This window comes from Pholis gunnellus, assembly GCF_910591455.1.
Source record: "Pholis gunnellus genome assembly, chromosome: 22".
Classification (NCBI taxonomy): Eukaryota; Metazoa; Chordata; class Actinopteri; order Perciformes; family Pholidae; genus Pholis; species Pholis gunnellus.
In genome coordinates this window covers 8,468,388-8,489,413 of record NC_136549.1, presented here as the reverse complement: position 1 = coordinate 8,489,413, position 21,026 = coordinate 8,468,388, and the positions used below count along the sequence as shown (strand labels likewise).

Sequence of the window (21,026 nt, the reverse complement as noted above, 5' to 3'; positions counted from 1 at the left end):
ATTGTAAAAAGGCAACTGTCTGTCTTCCAGTCCAGCAGCAGGTTTGTAGAACATGTCTGTAAAATATCTCCATATTTATTCCTCTACAGAAGCAAAAGTAGTGTTCTTGAGCTGATCGGTACTCTAAAAAAAAAAAAAAACACTCTCAGCCTATTTTTTCTTTATGCCAACAACTATTTGTAACCATGGCAACCAAACGGGCGCTCTCAACCTTTTGTTCTGCTCCGAGTTTGTGATGCATCTGTGCACATATTGTGTTTTTTATTATGATGTCTGATGTTTTTATGTGTATTAAAGTCTGTTTTTGCCCAATTTGAAATACATTTTTCAAGTCACTTTATTGTTTGCTGTATTTGATGTCAACATGAATTGAAGGGTCCCCACTGACACTAATGCATTTCTAAGTAACACAGACGCTGTGGTTATTATTCAAAATACTGCATCAATTTGGTTAGAGTGCAGTGCTCGAAAGTCGGCCAAATTGCCTCTGAAATGAATAATACGCCGTCATCGGGCACAAAGTGAGAGCCTAACCTCTGCGGTGACTTCTGTCTCTCCTCCAGGGGAACACAAGTTGAACTTCATCCCGGCGATGATCGGTCCGTTCCTGGAGGTGACGCTGGTGCCTCAGCCCGATCTGAGGAATGTCATGATCCCCATCTTCCACGACATGATGGACTGGGAGCAGAGACGCAGCGGCAACTTCAAACAGGTATAACGGTCCTTAAAGAGACGTGAACTGTCCTGAAACTGATATTTAATTTCAAGTTTAACCCTTACATGCATGCGCTCTGTCATCAAAGGGTCATCTCACAATGGTTTTGTTAATAGCGTGTTCATTTTGCTCAAAATAATGATTTGAACTTGTGATGTTTATTTAACATCCTCATCATCAAATCACCAGAGCTGCAAATATGAACATATTTTATTGTGAGCCACAGTGTAGCTTAGCTAGCTACTTTGTAAAGGTAACAATGTATCTATAGTAATGCGAGCTGCCAAGCTTTTAGGTCATTTGTTTATAATAGAAGACACTATTTCAATTTTCGCAAAGGTAAAAAAATAACTCTAGATAACACATAAATGTATTAAATGTAAAATGATATTGCTGTGTACAGTAATAGGTGAGTGGTGATGCCAATCACAGTGGAGATGTGGTCCACAATAAATCCTGTATGTATCTGACTAGAGTAACTGACGGGTAGGATAAGGTATTTCTTTCCTCCGCCATCTTGCACTCTGGTGATGGTTTTCATGAATGCAAGAATTCGTCATAAAAGTGATAACATGTCGGAGGCTGTTGCTTTGACACGTGACTGACTTTGACGTGACGTGATTTGAAACCACCCGTGTTCTCCTCCTCCTCCTCGGCCATTTTATCAATATCGTTTGAACTGGCTGCCCCCTTTGAGAGTGAACCGTTTCCCTTTTTTTTTTTTTGTCTTCACAGGTGGAGGCCAAGCTGATCGACAAGCTGGACAGCCTGATGTCTGAGGGCAAAGGAGACGAGACGTACAGGGAGCTCTTCAACAGCATGTGAGTTAGAGACGGGAGCAGACAGTAACTGAAAATATAGAGAAGTGGGGCGCATGGGTGCACACTTACTTACAATTTGTCTAATTAGCTTGGATTTTAAAGGAAAAGGGGATTGGATCAGGGGGCCACTCAGAGCCACTCAAAGAACCATCAGTAAAATCACAGTAAATGCTTAAATAAAGATGGCAGTTCAGGATACCAGGACACTTCCACTAACAGACGAAGTAGCTGTTTATTGAGTCCAATGGCCTAAATGATGCCGCTGCAGCTCGCAGCTCGTTTGCCTCAGTAAGTGGCCGCTTTATCTGAAAGTGGACATGTACTCTGCTTTGAAAATGAGCTTTTTAACCCAAACCGCACAGATAACAGCATTAATGCTCAGGGGAACGCTTGTTCACCTGAATTAAAGAACCGTTAAATGTGTAAAGCTGACGGATAGATTAAAGAACATGCGGTCAATATGAAAAATGTTCTTTTTTTACAAACCCATGATTAGTATTAAAGAATAAGCAGTGGGTAGTTCCTTGTTGATAGAATAATAAAGAGAGGTAAGTGATCAGTATTCACCTTCATCTTCACTCACACCTCCTCTGTGGCCGCTCCTCGTCCACTCTGTCCTTGTATCTCAGGTCTGTGCTCCTGCATGCTTAGCGTATGTGCTCACGCTAATGTGTGTGTGTCTGTGTGTTAGTGTGTGTGTGTGTGTGTGTGTGTGTATCCCTGCTTCACTTTTTGCCTACTCATATTTTTGTGTCCACCTTCACAAAGGACTACTATATTTGGCCCCACATTTCAACGTAGCTGCCAAACAACATTATTGCATTATGTGAAGCCATTTCTTCTGGTTCACACACATTGTACGTTGAGCTTACTATCACATAGATGGATTTGATCAATATTCATCTCCTGTAGCTGTCCCGTTGTCTTTCATAGTCAATCATTCTCTTTCCCACCATATTTATGTGTGAAACATCACAGAAAACAGTGTGATATCACTGCATATTATGAAGATATGTCGAATCTATATTGTGCAATATGATATAATTATGCATTCGGGATCATTATTATTTAAATGCAACTATTCAATGCTTATGTTTATGATTTTAGCCTACTTTTCTTGCTTAAATGATTTAATGTTTTAGTTTGTTTTCCTCATACTAACCCCGCTAACCCCTTAACTAACCCGTGTGAGTGTGCGCTGATATTAATCGTATTAATATTAATTTATTCCGCCTATGCTTCCCGCCTGGACTAGAATTCCTCTGTTTGGTCCGTACCCTAGGTAAGACGCTCTCCTCTATGTTCTCTCTGTGTCGTCTGTGTGAGGGGGAACAGCGGGGAGGGGTGTAACTTCAGCCTAAAGCTGTTTGAGCATTATTGTTTGTCAAGTCGAGATAACCAACCAATTAAAAAAAGATCTATTTAGCTGGCAAAACAGTATATCAGCTAGTGTGATTTTTTGTGGGTGTTTTCTATGGTTAACTCACAGGCAGGCCAGTAAGCATAGGTGATACTGGTGTGACTGGGATTGATTTCGTCTTGGCTTCGCCTCCTTTTCTTTTTCTAGTAATTTCTTCCTCCTTTACCCTCCCCCCCTCCTCCTCCTCCGCCACCTTTCCTTTCCCATTTCCTCTCTCTTTTTTCTTTTTTTATCTCTTGTCTCTTTTGATCTCAACATCTCTCTATCTTGTCCTCCAGCCTGCTGAAGAAGATTGAGAGGGAGACCTGGAGGGAGAGCGGCATCTCCCTGATCGCTACCGTCACTCGCTTAATGGAGAGGTTGCTGGACTATAGGTGAAGAGTGCGCCCGTACACTCTCCGACACATGCAAACATGCTTCATCAATTTGAATTTGTGATTATTATTTCTTTTTTAATCATAGCTTTGCATGTCTTATGATGTTTCTATCACAGGGATTGTATGAAGCTGGGAGAAGTGGATGGAAAAAAGATTGGATGTACCGTCAGTTTACTGGTGAGCAGCAGTCAACCATATCTTCAACACAATTGTTGTCTAAAGGCATCCTCTGGGGGACCAGACTAGCTGTTTGCACCCCGCTTCCACTTTTTATGTTCAGCTAGGCTTAACCAACTCTTGGCAACAACAAAAATAAGTGTTTTTAAGGTATATTTGCATAAAGTTTAAGACTTTTTAATAATGGCTTGAGTTTTTTCCGTAGGTTTTCCATCCAAAAGTATTGGAGCAATCTTCATTTGCGCTAAAGAGAGCAGAATGTATGAGCATAGTAATCATACTTAATGTGTTTAATCTGCCCTAATCTGTTGCTATTAAGAGTCTTGTGAAGTTCCACCCTTTTGTTGATTAAAAATCAAACTATGTGATATGTATACTAGTTGATTTCTTCAGTTCAGGTTGTTAAACCTCATTTTTATTTTATTTTTTTTATAGTTGTGCGTTTGCTGTTTAATGGTGTGAAAAGTGTATTTCATGTCGTTGACTCATAGACATTACAAAACTCTATTGTTTCTATTGTCAAGCCCTTCTGCCTACTAGGTTTTCCTTACGCAACTGCAGCCATCTGTAAGAGTTCCCGGGTGTGTAGGCAGACGGATCAGAAGTCACTGAAATATATTGTTGCACCGCCTCTACCATAGAACAATCTGTCACTTTTTAAAAAGTTCTCCTCATGTTCATCTCCAACTCTCTCTATAATTTTCTCAATCTCCCCTCTTTCTCTCTCTCTCTCTCTCTCTCTCTCTCTCTCTCTCTCTCTCTCTCTCTCTCTTGTGATTCCTTTGTCCCTAAACATCTCTGAACCACCTCCGGCCCCCGCCAGAACTTCTACAAAACTGAGCTCAACAAAGAGGAGATGTACATCCGCTACATCCACAAACTGTACGACCTGCACTTTAAAGCACAAAACTACACAGGTACGTCTAAGGGAGCGACTCTATCATACAGTGTGTGTTTACATGTGTGATTGATACACTATTGTGATCCTGCTGTACGAGACCCCGAATAGTTACATATTTGACGATTAAGGAGCCTGATTCACTCCAGTCTGGCTATATAGGGATGCTGAATGTCTGATTTTACGTAGAATTGCTTGGTGTCTCCCAATAGATCATGATAATATTGCCTATTTTGGTGTAAAAAATCAGCCAATTAATTAAAAGATTTAAAATACATCCTATTATAAAATGCATTCTATGCCAAGTCAAGAGGACAACCTGTTAATTGGGTGTTTGAGCTCTTTTGTATGTAAAAGATAGACGAGACTTGACCTATCAGATTTGTAAATACTCGGGGGAAACCCCGCTTACTGTCCTGTCCTCTTGTTGTCGTGGCAGCACTGCATCCTCATGTATTTCCTGAATAATAAGCATTAAATCTCCCGACTGTTTGTGTGTGTTTGTGCGTGCCACAGAGGCATCGTACACCCTGCTGCTGTACGACGAGTTACTGGAATGGTCAGAAAGGCCGCTCAGAGAGTTCCTCAACTACCCCATGCAGAGCGAGTGGCAAAGAAAGGAGTATCTGCACCTCACTATCGTCCAGAACTTCGACAGGGGGAAGGTAGGCTTTCTCACTCTTCAGCCCTTTTGTGTGGCACACTGTAGCTTTTTCATGGGTACATAAAGACAGTTACGTGGAGCTTAAAAGATATGTTGGAATCTACAAGCTAATATCCTCTGAACCCTTTTAATGTAAAGAAACATCATGACAAAATGTAAAGCTCCGGCCTCCTTAATCAGATTTTGTATAGGAAAAATAAGCTCTGTTTTTAGAAGATACCAAAACGAAGAAACACTGTTCTAAACACTGCATGGCTTCTCATGCATATTGTAAAATGTAACTCCAACTCATACCTGGCACTGACAAAGAAGCACAGCCATATTATTAACGGTAATTTCGAATAAATGCATACCAGCCATTAATACATGGAATTTAAGCTCATAAGCTTCAACATTAAACATTAATACTCGGAGGGTGGAGGGTGAGAGAACTGGAGTTCCCCCCCCCCGCCTGTCATTCACATGAAATGAAATCCCCCTCATAAGAAGGCCGAGCTGTAAGCTGTACAGAGCTACAAAAATACGTCTCACTTTGTGGTCAGAGATTTCACTTCTACCTGTAGTGAACTGTGACAACGACTCGAGGCATCAACACGTCCTCGGTTTAATCAGACGAATCTCTGGCGGCTGTAATTAAAGCAGGATCCATATCGTCCCACAGTATCCTACACAACGTTCCTTTTCAGACATATCGTGGGAGGCGATGACAGCGAGAGTGACGGGTGAAGCGAGACTGGCATTGGTGGCGTTGCTTTTAGGCAGCTATTAAGAATGAACAGTGAGATTGGCAGCTTTTAAGCGAGCTCAACGGGTTCAGGATGCAGCAGCATTTCAGAAGTGGTTCACAGGCTTTCTTTCTGCTACTCAAGGAAGGACATTTCTGTGACCCTACTCCAACTACTCCTCTCTGCTGATTTTATCTCTTCATCCTAACTACCTTTGTCACAGTTCTGCCCTCTCGGGTAGGAAAAGTGCCATTATGGAAACCCTCCGAAATCACACACAGGCACAAAAAACCAACCCACATCAGCATTCCTTGATGAAATAACATAACTCTACGGGATCATTAAAACGGCTCCCCTCGTTACTCATAGTCCAATTTCCCTTCACTTTCACGAGCTCTGCCATCTGCCGGTTGCTGCCGCACGGGGATCTGGAGGCAGCGGGAAAGGAAAGCTTTTCATTTAATTAGCAAGATGGCTGGGTGCTGCGTGTACCTGCATGACGAGGTACGATCTGACTCTCGATATTGTCGACTCACCAGTGCCATCCGGTGGGGGGACCGCAGCCTAGCAGCACCACTGCAGAGCGGCTTTCAATGAGCCCTCGATTCATATTCACTCTGGCAATCATGAGCTTCCTTCATATTTTCTATATTTGCTTCCTTTTGGAGACAGGACACGGGTCAGCGTGAGGATGAATAAGTGTGCGTCTTTGTGTCTTCAGTGTTGGGAGAACGGCATCATCCTGTGCAGAGAGCTGGCTGACCAATACGAGTCTTACTACGACTACAGGAACCTGAGCAAGATGAGGGTGAGTTGTCCACAATGAACAAGATGTAGAGACGGAAGAAGCTTTGTTAGCTGAAGTCTTTCCATGTGATGATGTGGTGATATAGGGAAAACTAGGAATGAGAAAGAAGTACTTTTATTCATATTGTGGACCTAATAATTCATCTATTATGCTTTTGCAAATTCACCAAACCCCTTATTGGTTGCACACCAAATCAATATTGTCATTTATTTCCATTGACAGATGATGGAGGCCTCTCTCTATGACAAGATCATGGACCAGCAAAGACTAGAACCTGAATTTTTCCGAGTGGGTTTCTATGGAAAGAAGTTTCCTTTCTTCTTACGGGTAAAGAAATCTCCATATTCCCTCTTTGTCATATTCCCTCTTTTGTAACATTTTGAATAGAGTCATACGTTTACCCTCTCCAAAGAAGAAAGAGGCCTACAGGAAGAATTAACTTCTTCTTATGTAAGACTCCTCCAGTGTAAGGTGACATTCAGCCTCTCTTATTCAATGCCATTTAATGATGTAACAGATGTCCTTTGTGTGGTTTGCAGCTGGAAGCTGCAGTTGCAATGTGCGACCACTAGATGTCAAGCTAACCCCACGCTGCGTTCTGCTCTTCCCCCCCCCCCCCCCCCCCCCCCCTTCTCTGCAGAATAAAGAGTTTGTGTGCCGCGGCCATGACTACGAGAGGCTGGAGGCTTTCCAGCAGCGGATGCTCAACGAGTTCCCCCACGCCATCGCCATGCAGCATGTCAACCAGCCAGACCAGACCATATACCAGGCGGACGCGCAGTGTATCCTTTCTGTAGACAGAGGCGCATGCAAAAGTCATCCGCAAGCGTGGCTGAGCAGACACAAGTCAAATGTGCGGAAATGCATAAATAAAATGGAAACAGCACAGGATGGATACACATGTGCACACACACACACACACGGAGGCTTCCACGCAGCGTAGTTTGTGTTTACATCCATGCAATTGCCTGTAATGAGGCACGTGCTATCCTTCTATCTCTCGCAATCTCTTTCTTGTCATTATCAAAGACTCATTCCCAGGAACAAACATATACACACACACACACACACACACACACACACACACACACACACACTGTTCTGAATATTACATGCAGTCTATCGAAATCTCATACAAGAAAGCACTGTCAAATGCGCAATGGACACGTTTCCTGAAGCACAAAGGGCCGCATTTCAAAAGGTTTTTTTTTCGTCTTGCTGGCTATAATGAGAGAAGCTCTAAAATGATAGAAATCTTGATACGACAGTCATTGGGGTCCCTCAGTCATTTCATTGTGTGCAATAAGCTTAAAAACAGCAGCGGGTGCCTCAAGGACCTTTTTACCTTGGGGTTTCTTTCTGCCCACCTTCTGATTTTTTGGCAGTTGTAGGAACATAAAGATACACATTTTCAACTAAAGTTGCAGTTCATACTCTCCTAAAAAAGATGCTGTAATCGTCCATACATATGCACTGTGTAATACAGAGGAGTTCAACATTACATCTTATGATACTAAAGATGACTTTAAGTAAGTCAGTCTTTTAAAAGCAGTTCACAGCAACCATTTATTGCAACAGTACACATTTTGGTTTGGCGGTGTGGCCCTGCTCATGTGATGCTCTGGAGCAGATCTCAGCAGGCTTGTCACAGACATTGACACGTACGATAGAAACGTACAGATTTCCCGAGCAGACCTCAGCGCCGTTGCGTAGAGACTGAAAGAGCGCCAAATATTTATTTCCGGACACACACGATGGGAGGGGGTGCGTGGAACATGTGACTATGAAATTACGTCTGTGCCTGCTTAGAGTCCTGTGAGACTCTCGCACCTTTTGTTTGTGTTTGGCTTCATTTTGTGCAGCCAATTCTGAAACCAACCAAACGTACATAAATCAAGTCACCGACTCACATTGAGAGCTGTGCTCTTCGTTTCAAATTCAGCTGCACAATGTGGGAGCCTTTTTTTTAATAATTCACCCTGATGTATGGGACAACTGTTGGCCTATATAGAGGGAGAAGGAGAGAAAAGCAAAGACTTAGTGGCATAATGACACAGTGACTCTAGAGAGCAACGCTACTCGAAAGCCAGATGGAGGACAGAGACACATGTTTAAGACACTCTGCTATTCTTTGTGGTTGTAATGTATGCATGTGATGCGTTCGCTCGTATGTGCTTCCCTTACTGATAAAGGACAGGGATCGTCTGACTGAATTAGGACACCGCTGTGTTACTCACACGCTAATCAATAGAGTCTCTGAGATCGTCCCCCCCCCCCCCATCTGTACTTCCTTGTTGCAAACACTCATGCATATGAATGTATGTACATTAGCTGTCCCAACTCATATGTCTCCCGTGAGCCCCGAGCAGCGCAGACAAACACAGCATCACTTCCTGCTCCTCTATTCTCCGGATTTTTCTCAGTTTAGCTCTTCTTCTCTTACTGTGTTCTTCTTTTGAGTGCACTGATTGTGTAATGACGTGTATGACGTTCGTGGCGTATGTTAGCACTTATGTGTCATATTGTGAGGCATCCTTGGTTTAGGTCCAGGTATTGTTTTATTGGATATTTTGGCCCCTTATAATATATCCGTAGCAGGGTATTGTTTCCAATGTGGATGCAGATAAAAGTGTGTGTGACTAATGAAACAAAATATATTTCAGGAAAGATGTACTTATCTCAAAGACGCATACTTAATCACTCTGTAAACCCCTGCCTGTCTGCCTGCCTGCCTACCTGTGTGTGTGTGTGTGTGTGTGTGTGTGTGTGTGTGTGTGTGTGTGTGTGTGTGTGTGTGTGTGTGTGTGTGTCTGTGTGTCCTTGTCCACTGTGTGATCTGCAGTCTCCCATGTTCTTTCCGGTCACTGAAGAATTCTTTTGAGTTTTAGTCCGCAGCGCTGTCCCTTGCACTTTCCTTAACTTCCGGTGCTTCCAGACCTGCAGATCTATGCCGTAACCCCCATCCCAGAGAGTCAGGATGTTCTGCAGAGAGACGGAGTGCCTGACAACATCAAAAGCTTCTACAAGTTCAATCACATCTGGAGGTTCAGATATGACCGACCCTTTCACAAGGGCACCAAAGACAAGGAGAATGAATTTAAGGTACGGAGGGGAGAAAAACAAGGAATTCACTGGAAAGATGACGATGATGATGATGGACATTGACACATAAAGCAGAAAAAGTAGACACACATGCACAACACACACACACACACACACACACACACACACACACACACACACACACACACACACACACACACACACACACACACACACGCACACACACACACACACGGTGAGAGGGCAATGTGACAGACATTTCTCTGCATTTGTGTAATTAGCTCCACTCTTCACTCGAACACGAGCTGTTAGATAATTAAATTGCAGCCTTTTACAGCTTGTGGAGTAGCTGCAAAATGTCATGTGCTAAGAAATAAAGAGTAAGATATCTAGTTTATTTTTTTTATATATTTCAGAATAAAAAATTATACATTTATGATCATTCGCAATAAACCGAAGTGAAAGAGCTTAATTTTCCTCCTTCTCTACCTTGTTCATCGAGCATAGGCTTCATAAATAATGATAGTTTGACCCTGCGCCCACGTATGAGCCCGTGTATAACGCATGTTTTATTCATCATGTGTCCCGTCACACTAATTATACTTAGGTTTTAGTCGGAATGAAGTCTTGGCAGCCTGATTCAGTCACACATGCAAACCCACACAGCTGCACACACTCCAAACACATACATAAACACACCGCATAGACCCTGATATTAGGCTCATAAATATTCAATATTAGTACACACACGCACCATGGAGTCATTTCATCTCCGTTCCATCAAAGCTATTTGGTCAAATTGAATTACGATATCGCATTTCCATCAGGGCTGGATGTCTCATCTCTGGCCCTCGGGAATAGAACGTATGATACACTTCTGCATGGTGACGAGAGTGTGCAGCAGCCAGTTTGGTGTGATCAGCCGTAATGAAGTAGAAAAGGAATCTGCAAAAGAACACAATTGTTTCCAAAAAAAGGTCAAGACTTTTCAACTTCCCGCTCTTAAACTGTAATGCATGTTTGTGTTTTTCCAAGAGAGGTTCAGGTGGGTTTCTTAGCCTTAAAACGCAGAAAATCAATAAAGGGCAGCCGGGTTGTGTAGTGAGTCGGAAGGCCCTTCGTCAGGTACACTGAGGACACTGGATCGATACTGCGTGTCAGCACTCATCTCCTCTGCTGGAGTGTCCTTGAGCAAAACACTGGGTTCTAAACTAAACTTATAATAAGTTAGTTTCGTGCTAGTTAGCAGATTTCAGCATGCTAACATGCTAAACTAACACGTGAACGTGGCAAAATGTTGTTGCTAATGTTAGAATTTAGCTCAAAAAGCACTGCTGTGCCCTAAATACAGCCTCAGAGGGATTCTTAGTTTTGTTTGTATTCAAAGTGAAAGCTAATTCTTGACCAAAAAAAGCCTGAGAAAGTAAGTGAACCACGATTAAGATTTGTTTTTTCGGTAAATGATTGATGAGGTCATCTTTAAAATGTCAGTAAATGTTCAACTACTTTCCGTTGTTCCCGTCTCTCGATGTGTTTTCAACAAACATAGCGTGAACGTTACTGCGGGTGCTCCACCATGGCGTGAATCCGTTATGTTAATAGCCTGCAGTGAATGCTGGGAGTTTTTACATGCTGTCAGAATAACCTTGTGGGATGTTGGTTTATTGACGAGCATGCTGGCTGACTGGGTAAGTGGTGGAACATGAATGATGATATGCGATATAAGACGTGACATCTGACCTGCTCCTGTTTGGCAGCAGTACATCAAACCATGTATACGTAATTACATTTTGTGGCGTCTGCCGGAGATAGAGTGCATGTGTGCATCGGGCATGTTCAGCAATCGGCTAACCCTCGCATGTGTTGTGTGTTAATGCAGAGTCTGTGGGTGGAGAGGACAACCCTGACTCTGGTCCAGAGTCTTCCGGGCATCTCCCGCTGGTTTGAAGTGGATAAGAGGGAGCTGGTGAGTGTGACCACCTCTGATGAAATAACCATGAAGACATAACTGCAACACACAGGCATCTCACACAGGGGACACTGCAATACACTTTTATTTTGCAGGTTGCAATTTCGAGTACTGCCGGCCAATACCCAAGTATTGATTTAAGACGTTTCATTGAACAACAATAATGACCTGTGTCATGACTTTCGGGCTATTGGACACATTTCATTTCCTCCATTGAATAGATTAGATGTCGTGCCAAGAATCTAATTGCGTTGGTTTGATTGCCAATGTCCAATTTTTAAAATAGATTTTTGTATCGGGGCTTTTTACCAATACTTATTTTTTTTTTGTGCCTGAAATCACTATCGTATTTGGCAGGAGTCCATCGCTCCACGTAAATCCCCTCAAAAGCTTTCTGTCTTGGATCTTCTCTCAGATCTCTCAGGAGTGGGAGGATTTTGAATGATATTTTTCCAGCGTATGCAAAGCATGACACGGTATCCCTGTTGGTCTAAGCACATATTCTAGTGAATAGCCGCCGAGCGCGGTCTGAAACGGTGGATTGTGAAAGCAGTGTTATTCTACGATAGTTATGCAGCGCAATAGCATTTATGATACAGAACTGGAAGAAGCTGTATTAGCAGAGAGGACTAAACTTTGTGTGAGACGGAGGAAGAAAAAGAGAGAAATGCAGGATAAAGGGAGTCATTTTTTTTTAATGTATCCAAGAGTAAACGGAAAAGTGACCATGTACTAAATGTGTGTGTGTTTGGAATAATACAGTGTGTGCCTTATACTTAAATCTGCTGTTATCAAGTTGATTGATAGATCGAGAAAACCATGGTGTTAGCAACTTCTCTGTTTTGATTCAGTCTGACTGCATATATCAGTGTCAACGTCTGCAGCTTTCAAAATCCACTGGGCGCGACTAGTATAGACAGACAAAGAGAGCAACTAGCTGGTAAACGTAGTTGGCAGCTAAAGATATGATTTTTCATACATTTCCCTCTGGAGTTTGTTATTACGATTTTATATTTTATTTACGACATCCCCCTTTCGCAGGTGGAGGTGAGCCCGCTGGAGAACGCCATCGAGGTCATCGAGAACAAGAACTTACAGCTGCGCACATTGATCACCCAGTGTCAGAGCCGGCAGATGCAGAACATCAACCCCCTCACCATGTGCCTCAACGGGGTCATCGACGCCGCTGTCAATGGAGGGCTGGCCCGCTACCAAGAGGTATGGATTGACGGATGGAGGATAGGCTTGGTGGGTTTTTGACACCGTGGCTGAAGTTAGGAGCGATGACATATGGCTTAATGATCCATGAAGGTGGGTTTTAGTGGAGGGACGCATGGACAGAGGGTGTTTTGCGGAGGGAGGAGTGGATGAACAGATGGATGGGTGGATACACGAATGGCCGGGTGAAGCAGGAGGGGTAGAAGTGGGGAAATTAGGTGGATGGGTAATGCAGGGATGGATGGATGGATGGATGCGGGGAGAAAGCGGGGTCAGGTCAGAATATGGCAGATTGAGCAGGGAAAGGAAGGAGTATAGCGAAATGAATGGCTAATGATGGCTGCATGGATGAGATGGGAGTGTGTATGCAGCTGCTATATTATACGCTGAAGTGGTAACAGACCCACACACAGATTGATAGAAGGAAAAACTGGAATACGGTCAATCCCGTTGACAAACATTCGCATCTACTGCCGCTCCGATAGCTCCTTGACAGTAAATAATAGCAGGGTAACAATACCGTGCAATTTCACAACCAGGAGGAGCTCAATTGAAGAGAATGGCTTCCAAAAATGCTTTTTACCCCTCAACAAACTGAGTGGACTCACTGTCTTGCTCGTGTCGCATAGCAACCACCCTTTTCCACTGGGAGCCCGTTTGTGGGGGTTCATTTTTGTGCATGAATGTGTGTGTGTGTGTGTGTGTGTGTGGGCATTTACTGTATTTGTATGTGTGTTTGTGTTTGTGAGTGCATCTTGGGTTTGTGCAGAAGAGCATGCTTCTGTGTAGAAGTAGCCTATTAAGGTTTGTAGGAAACTTGACAGAGCCGCAAGGGCAGCTGAAGTGCTTTCCACCTTCACTGCCATTATTTTGTTAGAAAGATTACAGCATATTTCACTGATTATTGGCTTCTGATGTACTTATAGAGCAGCCCTTCACTTTGATACACTGTTGGCAACACCATGCATTTATTTCTCTACATAATTGTATAATTGGCATTTCTCTGAGTAAAGATTGATCCCCAGCTTTCCTTAATTTTTATTTTTATTTCATGCACAATACAACATATTTCTATTATTTATCACGAGGTGGACACAGACGGGGCTGCTGCTTCTGCAGCCGACACACAGCGTTCCTTCTTCTTTGCACAACATCGCATGCAGTGCCCTTACGGAGAGACGCGCCACGAATCAATTGATTTCCCCGCGTAATGCCGATTGACAGCTGCAGAGGTTTGCTCGGCTACAAATGAAAGAGAGATTGTCATTATTAATATTCAGATGTATTGCTTCAGTTTAAGTTGAAACCCTTGTGGGGGGAATGCCGTCTGATTTATCCCCGCCCCGCTTCCCCTTAGCGCTCCATCTCTAATTGGACTTTTCTAATGATTAACTGAGCTACTCCATGGCACTCACTCCCTGCAGCCCGACAAAAATGTTCCATCATTCGTAGGACGCTTATTGATTTTTTTTATTTCTTTTTTGCTGCCTTTTGCAAAGGTCCTTGGATGGAGTTTCCCCTCTGCCTTGGTGCTGATGTATATGCTCTTTATAGTACATCGCTTGTAAAGAGCGTGATAACATTTATGCAATAAAAGAAATCAATCCATTTTGCATGGTTTAATTAAAGAGTAACGTGCTATTATGAACCGTGCATACTAATATAGGCTATCTTGATAAAGATGGCCATCCGGGGATGTTTGTCTGGAATAATAATTGTCCTTATTTTAGGATTCATAGTCTCATGCATTCATTGAAAGGCATCCTCGTTTGAGTGTGACACATTCAAAGCAGCGTGGAGAATCTCTTCTCTTTAACTGTCATCTGTACCCGTCTCTTTGGAGATAAACAGCTGCGGCCTCGGGAGAGGAACCGCGCTGATCTTTTTTTCAGTGAACTCCCCCTTTACCTTTCCGTCCCTTATTTTAGTGTGACTTTCTCTCTGTGGCAGATTCGAAAGCAGATTTGGTGAGCTGGGCCTTTCCGCCGGCTCTCCTCTTTGTGTACTCTGATGCAGATTGAAAAAGGATTTAACATAATCTGTTGACACTTCACAAGTGTCGATGGCATTGTAAACAGTGACGGACTGGCGTTTAATGTATGGCTGCCACAAAATCGGATCATTCAAAGCCGATCAGGCCGTTTCTCATCTTATCTGTTTCCCCTTGAAGCCTCGGAGGAGCGAATAGGAAGCACGCTCTCAAACCCATAATCAAGAAGTATGATGTTTCTGAAGAGAAATGATTTTTAGCAGGAAGCAGTTACATGAACGCACGCTTTTATAATTTGCCCCCTGAATCAAAGTGAAATCCATCCCTTGATCCCACCGTTTGGCACAGTTTCTCTATTTTTAGCCACCGTGTGCTTTTATTCTGGTCCCTGAACTCGATTTTTGATATGACAACACAAAAAAACCCAGACAGGAGCATTGCACCCGGTTTGAGCTGGATGTTAAGTTTACTCAGTTCGCTCGTGTGTTTGTTTTTCAAGGATTCAACAGAAATGTGTGGACACTAATTCACTGCGTCAGCCCAGCGGGTGTTCAGGTAGCACTGCAGCGCAGCAGAATGCCTGAGTGCCAGCTCCCGGTGTGCGCATAACAGATGTTGTGCATTTTGTCTCCGCTCAGGCCTTCTTCGTGAAGGACTACATTATGAATCACCCCGAGGACGGCGAGAAGATCGGGCGACTGAGGGAACTCATGTTTGAACAGGTCTGTAACAAAAGATCTGTACGTTAAGTTAAGTGTAGTGTGTCCTCATACTGTGCTTTCAATGTCAAAGGACATGAACATGGTGATCAGGAATGATCCACCTGATATCAAACAGCGTGTTTATTGAGTGTGACGGTTCATTCCTGACTAAACACTCTCGACTCAAGGTCCACTTACGTGCTTGTTCTGGAGCTTTCTCAATAAGGAGAACAAGCGAGGAACTGGACCTAGCGTTGCCAAACACAAACTGGGCAGATGTGTCTGAGAGTTAATAAACATGGATTATATCGGCCAGTATTCATCATTAACATATACAAGAATTTATGATTGGGGTCCCTTAACACTGTTTATTCAAAAGACTGCAATTATTTGGTCCAGCTCTAATGATAATTGTAATAATAATACGTTTAATTTTAAAGTGCTTTTTTTAGACCCAAAGCGCTCTAGCTCTAGTACCTATATCAGGTGAGATTAGCTTGGCCTATCTCATTTTATTCACAAAGTTCTTAATTGTTTTCTTTTTTTTTTTGAAAGTCGCATAAATAATGGCCAAACAAAAACTCAATTCACAATTAAATGTGTTGAGTGGAAAGTATTCCACTGGATTTGACAATTTGCAGACTCATTTTAACAAAGCGCCTCTGGAACATATGAGCCAAATATTTTGCGATTTACGCCGATGATTTACAGACGAAGTAGGAGGAATAACGGCTCAGTTTCCCTCTCAACTTGGTTGTTTGTAACGTCCCGAGAAGTTAATCAGCTTTTGTTCTGCAGGCACACATTCTGGAGTACGGCCTCGCTGTGCATGAGAAGTTTGTTCCCCAGGACATGAGACCTCTCCACAAGAAGTTAGTGGACCAGTTCCATCTGATGAAATCCAGTCTTGGCATACAGGTGAGCCGGAAAACAAGGTGACGCTTCTTTAACAGTCCCACTTGTTGTTAAAGATTTCACTCAAATCATTTAACCTTTTATGGAAGTGCACACTGTGTGTGACAACAGATGCCGACCGCTGTGTTGAGACGTCAGAGTGAACGGCCCCTTTAGTCCTCCGGGGAGAAAACCACCCCTCATTACACATACTTCCTTCTTCTGGTTTTGTGTACTTTATTGACGTACCTCATGCTGGCATGAAGCATTTAATCATGTGCACTGCCTCTTCTCCAATTTAAAAACCCCAGGAGTTTCCGGCTTATGTGCGTGCAAGCCCAGTGCACTTCACCAACGGGAGCCCACGAACATGCAGGAACTCTGTGCCCAACATCATCAGCCCAGACGGTGGGAGAGGGGTTGCCAGGAGGAGGTGATGACCTCTTTTGTCTTCTTTTACTTTTTGTATTTTGTTGATGTTACGTCTTTCTTTCTTTTGTCCTAGAAATGTTAAAAAACACCCCAAAAGCTCTTTTACTTCAGCATTAAGTTTGGCCTTCATATTTAGTGTGCTGCCCATCTTTCTTCATCTTACTTCCTTCTTTTCACTTTTTTTATGTCCCCACCTCACCTCGAACACCGCTCTCTGGTCCTTTTGCTTTCTTCCCCCTTCCGATCTTTACCGGTGTGGCTCCATCTGGGCTTACAATAAGGGGGGGGGCTGCCGGGCTGCCGGGCTGGCACCCTCGGTGATATTTCTGTGTGGCTGCTGCCGAGCCGGCAGGCAGACTGTGTGTGTGTGTGTGTGTGTGTGTGTGTGTGTGTGTGTGTGTGTGTGTGTGTGTGTGTGTGTGTGTGTGTGTGTGTGTGTGTGTGTGTGTGTGTGTGTGTGTGTGTGTGTGTGATTTTGATGTGTTCAGTGACCCTGCCACTCTGTCTACCTGCGACATTCTTCCTCCACAGTCTGATCCCAGGGGGCAAAGCCACACATACAGACACACACATCACTCCAGTCTCCCAGTGGCATTTCACGTTTTACTTTCCGAGTTTTGATTTCTTTTTCCTTCTCTGTTTGGCAACACGAAAACAAGTTGCGCATTTTGGTGAAGCCTCCCGTTTTACCCTTCCTCTGAAAACCCCCCGTTGTGTTTGTTCTCTAACCTTTCTTTTACACTTGTGCCTGACAAGTGCTTGATGGAATGCTGTGATTGCTGCATCGATTATCTTCTCGGGATCTGACATTTTCTGTCCCTGTTTGTCTTTTTCCCTGCCTGCCTGCCTTTTTTGTGTGCTGAATTCTTTGGTGAGTGAAACCTCTGAAAGCTAATGAAACAAAATACCACAACCTATGTCCCTTTTATTGAAAGCCACCATAAGCATCGCTCTCTTGTCTCGCTGTCACCCTCAGCCTCCCCAGCTACCCTGCGGTGAACCGCTACTCCTCGTCCTCTCTGTCGTCTCAGGCCTCCAATGAAGTCAGCAACATCACAGGGCAATCAGAGAGTTCGGATGAAGTCTTCAACATGCAGGTAATCTGCCTCTCTTTCTCTCTCTCTCTCTCTTATACACACATACATGCAACCTCTTTAACCTTCCCACAACGGTTCTTAAGGTAAGAAGAGTCCCCGCAGATTTCACGTGCAATACTTTTAAATCCTCCTCAACCCTCGTTTCTCTCCTCCTCCTCCTCCTCCTCCTCCTCCTCCTCCTCCTCCTCCTCCTCCTCCTCCGACCCTTCCTCCCTGTCGTCCCCTCAGCGTTGCCCGGCCGTGCAAATTGTTGTGATATCAACCCCCAAAAAAGGACACAGTGCTTTGTGTGGTCCGTCCAGGCAGCTTGCTGGAGTTTGGCAGTAATCTAAACTAGATTTGGCCCATTCGGAAAGCTGCTGACAACTCCTGGCAAGCGGTCTGAGCGCACCTGGCAGGCCTTGAATAACAGGACGCAGACACAAACACGAGAGGAAAAGTCCTGTTGTCGGGGGATCTGAGTCTGACTGAACCTATTGCGGTGTTATTTTTGAACATCGTAGCTGTTATTTTATAGATCAAGTACAAGTCACTGAACGATGATCTTCCAGACAAGTATCGGTGCAGAATACTTCAAGTCACACAGTGCATTAAGCTCTTAACCCTCACCCTTCTGGAGACCTGTATCTTGAAGGTTTCAGTAGCAGACTGCGATAGATAGATAACAGTGTGTTTTTTGTTTGTGTCTTATCCATTATCTATGCCACTCTCATGTCTGTACAGTAAATATTAGCAACACTTTCTACGACGTCCATGTCTACAATACGTTATAAACATAGTTATAACTTGCTTATAGAACCATGTAATATTAGCTATAAGCATATGCTTTATTATAGTATTCATAACAAATCGTAAAGCAGTTTATAATGACTTATGATATATAATAATACTTTTCTTTCTTGCATAGATTTCATGATATTTGTTCACTTTACTTAAAGCAAAGAACGGTCATGTGATCTGCCGATACCTCAGGATTGTCATTACTTAACTGACAGCATCTCATGACCACTTAGACGAATCACATTAGAATGCATTCTAACATTGTGATGCATTATAAAATGATTATATAACGTGTTACATAATGCTCATGATGTTCTGGTTCATGTTAGTGATGATGTTGTTGTTTTTGGTCGTCCCACCTACAGCCCAGTCCGTCTACCTCAAGCCTCAGCTCCAACCACTCTGCCTCGCCCAATGTCACCAGCTCAGCCCCTTCCAGTGCCAGAGGTGAGACTGGCCCTCTACAGAAAGCACTCATTTCACAATGTCATACACTGTAGGCCTTTTAGCTGATATTTCACTCCGGAGTGACTCGCGCCAGGGCAGAAGACAGAGGTTCAGCTGGACGCGCTGGACATGGGGACAGAAACCTTTGACCTTTTTTTTTTTTAGTGACACATTGTTCTCTCAAACCACCGCGCAGCATCCTGTCTGGTGAGGTCAGCGAGGTTAGACGGCAGCCAGGGAGAACACGAGCAGGAGAGGATGATTGGGTAGAAGAGGAGAACAGGCGAGGGGAGCCGGGTTGAATGGAAAGCTGGGAGACTGAAAAATAGAGAGAATACAAAATGAGCTGGGATGAAAAATGAAACGGCGCTGCGACGTGGTGGTGACAAACGCTGTTGAAAGAAACATGGGAGCCAGTGAAAATGCAGGACACAGCACGAGGGAGTAAGAGATGATCAGAGCTCTGTGGGGTATCTCTCTTGGACCTCAACACTATCTCCAGTCCGGCCCGGGCCGTCCAAGCCTCCTCTTCAGAGTGAATATCTAACGCTTTCCCTGCTTGCCCGCTTATCTCGCTGTGTTCAAATGGGCAAACACGTTTCTGCCTGATCCACATCACAAACAGTAAGGATATATGAAGACGTTTATGGAAGCTTATACACTCCCCTTTGGCAGGCTGCGGGCAGCGGGCGGTGCCCTTATAAAAGTGGCCTCTGTCTACCCATAAAGCCCGGAGAGAATTATTGCTTGTGTGGTCTTATCTGAATGAGAGCCAGCGATGGGTATCTCATACTCCTATGATAGCCCTCCAAGTGCTATCGCATTCGCTAATGGATCAAGATCCCTACAGTGGCTAACACCAGATGAGGGGGAAGTGCTGTGTAAATGGTGCCAGCGAGTACTTTGCATGTGTGTGTGTGTGTGTGTGTCTGTGTGTGTGTGTGTGTGTGTGTGTGTGGGGGGGGGTTTGAGTTTCTCTCGATGCATGTGTTACACGTGTTTCTGTGTCAAGGTTTAGCACGTGTGTCTGTCTCTTGTAATTGTTCAGTCTAACTGAGGAGGTGAGGGAGTGAGGAAGGTGTGCGTGTGTGTAGGTGTGTGTGTGTGTGTGTGTGTGTGTGTGTGCGTGTGGGAGGGAGCAGGCCATTTATCATGTCGTAGAGCTAGTGAGGTGGAAAGAATGGCAGAGAGGCTTGGAGGGAGAAAGAGAGATTGGCCTTTCTTGATTGTCATGGGTAATAGTCTAACACCTTGCTGCTATTTGTTCCCTTATGTGTTGCACATGCTCTCGTGTGTGTGTGTGTGTGTGTGTGTGTGTGAGAGACCGCTCTAACATCTCATACTGTCCATTCCAGGTTCACCCCAGATGGCAGAGAAACACAAGCATTCCAGAGAAAATGCCTGTCTGTCTCCACGAGACCGACCGGTCAGCGCCATCTTCCCCAACCCCATGGACCCTGCACAGGTTAACACACACACACACACGCACACGCACACGCATTCACGTACACACACGTTAAAGTGTGGTTGGTATAACCAGAAGGAATGGCACATTATATCCATTAAGGTTATAACGGATAGTAGGATGATCCAGTCAAATACAGCGCAGTGCAACTGTCCCCCCTTAGGTTAAAACAGATGGATGTTTGCATGCAAAGAAAAGGTGGATTAAAAAAAGCAGCTTTTGACCTTTCAGTGACCGAACAATGAGGAAAGATGTCTGCTAGTATGAGGAAAGTTTGAAAATGTGCTCCTATTGTCACATTTGTATTTCTTTATTTGGTTTGAAGAAGAAAAACAAATGTATTTCCACTGTGCTAATGCAAAGGT

General features: G+C 43.8%; 1 protein-coding gene across 4 annotated transcripts in view; it reads left to right on the top strand.

Annotated features, from left to right (window-relative positions):
* The window catches only part of dock4b (dedicator of cytokinesis 4b), a gene marked incomplete at its 5' end in the record, with an annotated part of 98,724 nt that overhangs the window by 67,676 nt on the left and 10,022 nt on the right, over positions 1–21,026 (top strand). For 3 of the 4 annotated variants that reach the window (XM_079183491.1, XM_079183492.1, XM_079183489.1), the window contains 19 exons: positions 564–712; positions 1,451–1,536; positions 2,792–2,818; positions 3,235–3,330; positions 3,450–3,510; positions 4,334–4,427; positions 4,925–5,073; positions 6,519–6,605; positions 6,828–6,932; positions 7,246–7,387; positions 9,541–9,707; positions 11,548–11,634; positions 12,679–12,855; positions 15,484–15,567; positions 16,345–16,464; positions 16,752–16,873; positions 17,849–17,969; positions 19,115–19,196; positions 20,552–20,661. In XM_079183491.1, coding sequence (XP_079039617.1) covers positions 564–712; positions 1,451–1,536; positions 2,792–2,818; positions 3,235–3,330; positions 3,450–3,510; positions 4,334–4,427; positions 4,925–5,073; positions 6,519–6,605; positions 6,828–6,932; positions 7,246–7,387; positions 9,541–9,707; positions 11,548–11,634; positions 12,679–12,855; positions 15,484–15,567; positions 16,345–16,464; positions 16,752–16,873; positions 17,849–17,969; positions 19,115–19,196; positions 20,552–20,661 — 2,066 coding nt within the window. The remainder of the gene's footprint in view (positions 1–563; positions 713–1,450; positions 1,537–2,791; positions 2,819–3,234; positions 3,331–3,449; positions 3,511–4,333; positions 4,428–4,924; positions 5,074–6,518; positions 6,606–6,827; positions 6,933–7,245; positions 7,388–9,540; positions 9,708–11,547; positions 11,635–12,678; positions 12,856–15,483; positions 15,568–16,344; positions 16,465–16,751; positions 16,874–17,848; positions 17,970–19,114; positions 19,197–20,551; positions 20,662–21,026) is intronic. The other variant, XM_079183490.1, reaches the window with a different exon arrangement.